General features: G+C 32.7%; 1 protein-coding gene across 1 annotated transcript; it reads right to left on the bottom strand.

Annotated features, from left to right (window-relative positions):
- Positions 1-3,488: 3,488 nt before the first annotated feature.
- LOC107626964 (uncharacterized) lies at positions 3,489-6,052 on the bottom strand. The gene is made up of 5 exons (XM_088505696.1): positions 5,210-6,052; positions 4,655-5,059; positions 4,292-4,573; positions 3,888-4,138; positions 3,489-3,768 (listed from the first exon to the last, which is right to left on the bottom strand). The coding sequence occupies exons 1-5, from the start codon at positions 6,050-6,052 to the stop codon at positions 3,489-3,491; spliced, it is 2,061 nt and encodes a 686-aa protein (XP_088361822.1).
- Positions 6,053-7,925: the final 1,873 nt, after the last annotated feature.

The raw sequence follows: 7,925 nt of genomic DNA, 5'->3' as shown, positions 1-7,925 counted from the left end.
ATCCTTGCCAATTCTCATGTTGTGGTTAGTGATAAGGATAGAGATCCTTGACCACCAAACCTTGCCAAGACCTCTTTATCATTTGATTTTCATTATCATTTACTTTTTCTTGTTTTCTTATTTCAAAAAAAAACCCAAAAAGATACAATCTCATAACCAATAATAAATACACCTCCGTGCAATTTCTTGAGAGACGACCCGATGTTTAAATACTTCGATTTAATTTTATTGGGTTTGCTTTAGTGACAAACAATTTTTTGTATGAAAGGATTCTTGTTGGTTTAGAAACTATACTAGCAACGGAAATTTATTTGTGAATTCTTTACTAGCAAAAATCCGTTCATCAGTTGTGCTTGCAGAGGATGATGAAAAGTCCTCAGTTTTTTTGTCCTGTTCCACCGTCATGTTATGTTCACTAATGTTTAAAAAACATAACACTATTGGAATTGATATTGAATATTAGATATCAAGATTATCAAAACTGCAACATTAAGAACAAAAACAACTGAAACAACATTAAAGATTTAACGTAAACTAACTTTTGACAAAAAAAAAACCGTTGAAATAAACGGAAAATCTGCTTTTACTCATGAAAATCCACAATATAATAAAATACTTAACTGCAAATCGAAAATACACCAATTTTTTTGTAACCAAAGAAAACAACGTACAACGTTGAGTTTATTTAACTTAGTTCATGACACAAAGATCTTTTTTAAATTATGTTAAAATTCTTCATATAAGCATTACACAACATCATCTATATTCTTTGAAGCATATTCTGTGGGGTCTTCTATATCATCCTCCCTTGTCAACTATAAATTTCCAATGTCACCTTCCACTGACATGTTTAACCCTAGCTATGGAGAAAAATCAAGTTCAGCTTTTTCATTCTCTTCTCCCATGTCATACAAATCTCGTGGTTTCACATGAACCACAACATTCCATTCCTTAGCTACTTCATCATCCGCATAGTACACAAGCTGAGCTTCTGATGATAATATGTACGGTTCATCATCTTCTCGATTACCAGTGTGTATTGGACGAGAGAAATTAACGCTGGTAAGCCCCAATGGTCATGTTTGATGCCTCTACTGGTAGTGGTATCAGCCCAAACACATTTGAACAATACTAATAAACCCCAATTTTGTGGTTTATCTTGTGATTATTTTGGGAGATTTTATCACCTTTTCTCACATTTATTCAATGAAATAGCATGGTTTTGTAATTCTCCCTGAATTTGTGCTTAAGTGTGAAAACATGCTTTTTAGGCCTTAAAATAGCTAAATTTAATTCATTTTAATTCCATTCGATGCCTTGATATGTTTGTTAAGTGATTTCAGGTTTAGAAGGCAAATATTGGATTGAAGGAATGAAGGAAAAGCATGCATAGTGGGAGAACTCATGAAGAAATGAAGGAACCGCAAAGCTGTCAAGCCTGACCTCTTTGCACTCAATTGACCATAACTTGAGCTACAGAGGTCCAAATGAGGCGGTTTTAGTTGCGTTGGAAAGCTAACATCTGGGGCTTCAAAATTATATAAAATTTATCATATTTGCTTTGTATTTAAGAATGCGTACGTGCACTATACGCATATGCGCTGATGGATCAGCGTGATTCACTAAAGTGAAATCATGGCCAGCAATTTGTAGCTCATTTTGGGCCCAATCCAACTCATTTCTGATGCCATTGAACCCAAGGATTGAAGGAGAAATGAACCAAGTAGTCATAGTTTAGTTTTCATCATGTTTTAGGGTAGAATTCTAGAGAGAGAGGCTCTCTCCTCTCTCTAGATTTAGGATAGAAATTAGGATAAAGTTAGGTTAATCTCTCTCAAATTTCTCTTTCAATTCTTGTTTTGATTTCAATTCTCTTCATATTTTAGTGTTCTATTGTCTTAATCTTCTATTTTCTCTTGTTAATTTCTTATTTTGCTCTCTTTTGTGTTGATGAACCATTGTTGGATTTTGATTTTCTTTTAATGCAATTTTATGTTTCCATGTTTCTTTTATGTTGATCTTGATTGTTATTGTTGATTTCTTGCTTATGTTAGTTATGGGTTTTATTAATTATTGCAATTTGTGATGTTTTCTTTTCTTGCATACTAGGTGTTTGATAAAATATTTTCTCTAGTTTTTGAGTAGTTTCCTTGACTCTTGGCCTAGGCTAAGGGAATTGAGTGATCTTGAGTCATTAGGTCTCATTAAATTGGTGATTTGAGAACCCTTGGTGATTTGAGAACCCGTGGTGATCAATTTGATATCCATTGACACTAACCCACTACTAATCTAATTAATAGATAGGTTGGGACTTATGTGTTGATGTGATCAAGCCTATTTGATGTACTTCAAGCTTAGGAGTAGATATTACGTACTTAAAGCTTTTGGAGGTAGACTTAATAGGTTGGCCCCTCATAGTTATCAATATTTGGTTTGTTGACAAGGATGGTGATCTCAATTACCTATGTCTAGCCAAGAGTTCTTTTTCCTTTATTTTATTAGTTCTTGACATTTTACTTTCTTTTTGTTTACTTTTCTTGCCAATTATAAAATCAAACCCCTTTGTTCCTTCATAGCCAATAATTGAGCATTTCATTGCAATTTCTTGTGAGACGACCCGGAGTTTAAATACTTCAGTTAATTCTTATTTGGGGTTTGTTACTTTATTGGGAGGATTGTTTGTTGGTGTAGAACTATACTTGCAACGAGAATTAATTTTGAGAAATTCTATATCATCACAACAAATCTCTTCATCAAAATGGCGCCGTTGTCAGGGAGTTGCAATGGTGCTATGTTATTAGTTATTATATATATTGTGAATAGCTTGATTTTTGGTTTGTTTGTTCGTGTAGAACTATACTTGCAACGAGAATTTATTTGAGAAATTCTATACCATCACAACAATCTCGCTTCATCAAATACCACTGTCAAATGACAACTATAATTCAATTTAATTATGTCCACACTTTTTTCGTAATACGGAACACCCAACAGCACTCTATTATCACACATGCTTGCATAACTTCTTGTATTAGATGATACATATACTCTACTATTTTGGGTTTTCAGCCCGTCTTCCTTTGTGATAGTTCTAAACTTGTGTCCATTAACGTTGTATGTCCCAAAATATTTTGCCTGAATCATGGAACCGCATGCAAGCAACTTCATTTCTTTCGAATGAAGCGTACTTTCCATTGGAACCTGGAACTACATAACATTCATGCTTTATATTAAAATCAATTTCATAAAGTACGAATTCTAGCCTAAAAACACATTGGTCATGTTAATATTCTATCAACCTCATGCTTGAACCACCGAAGAAATTCCGCATGTACAACACTGTCTATCTTAGATTGCGACCTTGTCTGAGCTTGTAAACTTCGCTTTGTTTTTTTCCTAAATATACTTTATAAGAGAAAAGAAAATTAGTCCAACTAGTCATTGGGTGAAAAGAGTTATATTCGTGTTTTAAAAATACATGTGTATACTTACTCAACAAATGGAACCACAGCCTCGCAGTTGAGTAGAACATGACGATGTCCTTGATGTTTTTCCATTGGAGTTAGTTTGAAATGTGAAACAGCCCCTAATGCCTTTCCAATAGTTGGGAACAAAGTTTCCCCTAAATTATGTGTAACATCAACAGGTTGATCATCAACTCGCCCTGGTTGGTTGATTCTACTCTCAATATTATCCAAATATCTAGAACAGAAAGTCAGAATTTCCTCAGATAAATAGCCTTCCGCAATTGTCCCTTTTGATTGTGCCCTATTATGAACATATTGCTTCAAACGACCTAGATACATTTTATATATACAATATAACGCTCAGTATTTACACAATTAATTCAACTGATTGTATTAAAAGGGATTTATAAATAGGCTAACCTTTCTATTGGATACATCCACCGATAACGTACTGGTCCACCAAGATTTACTTCATCAACGAGATGCACTGTGAGGTGAACCATGATGGTGAAGAAGGATGGAGGGAAAATCATTTCCATCTTACACAGGGTTTGCACAACATGATTCTGAAGGTCAACAAGCTGCATAGGATTTATGGCTTTCCCACAAAGTTCTCGAAAAAATGATGACAAATTTGCAATCACATTGGACACAGGACTCGGAAGTGCATTCTTCACCAAAATCGGAAGTAATTATTCCATCAGAATATAGTAGTTGTGACTTTTCAACCCAGACAACTTGCGCTGTCGCAAATCAACACAACGAGCAATATTGCTAGAGTAACCATCTGGAAAGACCACATTCTACAGAGTCTTCAGGAATACATCCCTCTGTGAATTTGACATCGTAAATATTGCAGAAGAATATTTACCACCTTCGCTTGGCCATAATTCAGGCCTTATGCCCATGCATTGTAAATCTTTGCGAGCTTTAAGATTATCTTTTGATTTGCCGCTATCACTTAAGATAGGGAATACCACATTGTCATATATATTTTTCTCTACATGCATCACATCAAGGTTATGACGCAACATCTGATCCTTCCAATTTGGGAGGTCAAAGAAAACATGCTTCTTTTTCCAATGCAAGTCATCTTCATCCGCATCCTAACCATTGCGTCTTTTTTTGGATGTCATAGTTGAAATCTTCCCAAATAAAACATGCACATTACACTGTTGCCTCAATACATCTGTTCCGGATAACTTCTTCAGTAGATCTCTACCTTCGACTTGCTCGTCAAATCTATTCCGGTCTAGTCTGTATTTGTGTCCTTGATTCAAAAAGCGGCGATGGCCCATGAAACACCATTTTTTACTATCTTTCAGCCGATGAGGCTTAGTGTCCATGTTACACGTAGGACAAGCTAACTCACTGTGCGTATTCCAACCAGATAGGTTTTCCAATCCTGGAAAGTCACTGATAGTCCACATTAGTGTCGCACACATCTTGAAAGTGTTTTCCTCTTTGACATCATACGTTTCAACGCCATCCCATAATTGCTTCAACTCATCTACCAAAGGCTGCAAGTAAACATCTATGTCGTTACCTGGCATTTTCGGCTCAGGAATAAGCATGGATAGAATGAAAGATGTCTATTTCATGCAAAACCAGGGTAGAAGATTATACAGAATAAGAATCACAGGCCAGATGGAATACTTTGTGCTCATATTCCCAAAAGGATTAAATCCATCGCTCACCAAGGCTAGGCGAATATTGCGCAGATCCTTCAAAAGTTAGTATACTTTTGCATCAAACTTTTTCCATGCTTCAGCATCCCTTGGATGCCTAAGCAAACCATCGTTATTACGCACCTCTTTATGTCGTAACATGTCAGTTGATGTCTTGCTGGACATGAATAACCATTGCAATCGTGGTATGAGATGAAAGTAACAAAGAGTCTTGGCTGCTATAGGTTTCTCATTTATCTTCACAGGTATGTTGAGCCTAACAATAGAGCCCTTTTTATTCTTTTGCCTCCATCTTAAATACCTACATCGCTTGCACCTGGTCAAGTTTTCATCATCACCTCGATAAAGCATACAATCTTTTGGACAAGCATCTATCTTGGTGTATTCAATACCCAACTTTCTTATTATCTTCATATCTTCATACACTGTCTTTGGAAGTTTTGCTTGTTCGAATGCGTCCTGCAGTAAGTAAAGAATCATGGTCATTGCCTTATCACTCACACTGCACATACACTTAATATGATAAAGCTTCACTAAGAACGATAATTTGGAGTACTTTGAGCATCTGGGATATAACTTCTGCTCTCCATCTGACAGTAGATCGTTAAAATCCCGCACCATGTGACTTGGACCTTCATATAAGTACGGCAACACGTCTTCATCATCTTCGGCATGTTCGATTGTTGTTGTGTCTTCACTCTCATGTTGCAGCGTGAAATTGAATGCTTTGTTGACCATTTGGTGCATTTGATTCACTTGGGATATTGGATTTTCATCTACTCGTCCTAATCCAGATCTTTCTTCAACCAATTTCTCACCATGATGCAACCAAATGGTATATCCAAGGGGAAATGATCGTAACAACAGATGGTCATATGCATCATCTCTTGTTTGCATAAGTTAAAACCCACATTTAGAACATAGACACTTTATCATGCCATCGGAAGATGCATTCGCAAATGCAAAGTTTAAAGAACTGTTCAATCTTTGCCTATATTCCATACTATTTCGTGACTTTGAAATCTAGCTTTTATCAATATCTAGTATAATATCAAAATATATCGAACTAATTAATAGTGACATACGAATTATGAAAAAACAATCTTGTAAAAATATTCATCCATCATAATGATCCCAATTTAGTTTATTACTTTAATTAAGTTTAGCGAATTGCAGTCACTATGAAATTATATAGGTTTGCACAATGTTTAAAATATATTTTCTTCACTTACTACTATTTTAATGGAATAAATGTGACCAATAATATTTAAATAAAATACAATAACCTATAGTCTTATGAAAATCTTTTTATGTTTTTTAAGTCAAAATTATTTAAAATTCTGTCGATGTACGTTAAATATTTAAATGTGTAACTAATGTTTTAATTAAATATTTTGTTAATTCTATTTGTTTTATGTAAATTATTTATTACATGTCATAATACTTGGTCGTATGTATTCTTATTTTAGGTTAAGTATTATTGATTAATAATTAAATTAAACTCTAATATATTTTAAATATTCTACTATTCATGCACCTTAATTAAAATATTTTATATCATCTTGTAGAGAAATTAATGATAGTTATTTAGGGATGACATAATAAAATTCTTAGAACAACGGACGGTCATAAAAGATTTTTTATTTTTAATTTATATGTTTCAGTTGTTTGGGAAATTGTATATGATAAATGTTTGATATAGGTATTATTTGAACTCATACTAATTGACTTGATTTTAACTTAATAAAATTATTAAGTATTTGTCAATTAAGGTAATTTTATTAGGACTAATTTATTTAAATTCTTGTTAATATTTTTGGCTGTACTTTTTGATTTCCTCATATTTGTATCGCATTTTATTTTAATATAGGTGAACTTAATTTTCATTTTAATTAATCAATTATTCGGTCCTATTAGCTTTTTTCTTAGAATTTTTTTCTAAAATAAAATTAAAAAATAAATATTTTTAAAACCCCATTTTTCAACTTTAATTTTTACAAATGCGATTTTTTTTTATTTAGAGCAAGTGAGCCGCATCTCCGGTGAACTCCACTTCAAATTCTAAAAAAAATGGCTAACTCAAATTCTTAAGCTTCACAATAGACAATGGCAACCGTATCATCGTCTCCATAGTATATAGGAATACACAAGACTACACAGGAATAAGTCATATTTTTATTGGAAAAATAATGATTTTTTATTTATAATAAAAAATATTCTTGTTAAATATGAATTATTACTGTGTATCTGTGTATTCGGTCCTATTAGCTTTTCTTTTATATCATCTTCTAACATAGTTTAACCCACTCTCACCTACCAATATCCCACTATGTACATGTTAGAATTATTTTTCATTCATTTAATTGTGGGACTCAATACAGCTTAGGAATATAGTCTTGTAAGTTCTACTGTTATTTGTGTTAATTGCTAACACATCTATCCAGTAGAAAAATTAGTAGAATAATTATTGAAGAATTTTTTCAATTTCTTTTTTGGACGGAATTAATTATTGTTTATTTAGCATTTTATGGTAAAATTTTGGATCTGAATTTTTAATTTGTTGTTATAAAAAAAGTATAAATACATTTTTAATAAATGAAAAAGATTAATAATAGTATTTCCAAAATAATAAATTTACCTTTTTTATAAATAAATACATACATCTTTCAAAATTAACGTATTATTAGAACCATTCTATTCACATTTCAAATTATAGTAATTAAATTCAAAACATAATATTTCTATTTTTATTTAAAAAAAACTATAATTT

The sequence above is a fragment of the Arachis ipaensis genome, chromosome B2 (genome assembly GCF_059453495.1).
Source record: "Arachis ipaensis isolate K30076 ecotype BB chromosome B2, ASM5945349v1, whole genome shotgun sequence".
In the NCBI taxonomy this organism is placed as follows: domain Eukaryota; kingdom Viridiplantae; phylum Streptophyta; class Magnoliopsida; order Fabales; family Fabaceae; genus Arachis; species Arachis ipaensis.
Note: the sequence above shows the minus strand (reverse complement) of the source record. Positions and strands in the feature narration are given on the sequence as shown.

Bases quoted from the DNA above. Each gene is read 5' to 3' on its own strand.
- LOC107626964 (XM_088505696.1), bottom strand. From the start codon at position 6,052: ATGCAAACAAGAGATGATGCATATGACCATCTGTTGTTACGATCATTT. The intron at 4,574-4,654 runs GTATTGAGGCAA...CGCAATGGTTAG, and splicing joins AGAAGTTATCCGGAACAGAT to GATGCGGATGAAGATGACTT. The intron at 4,139-4,291 runs GTATTCCTGAAG...ATTTTGGTGAAG, and splicing joins TGTCAAATTCACAGAGGGAT to AATGCACTTCCGAGTCCTGT.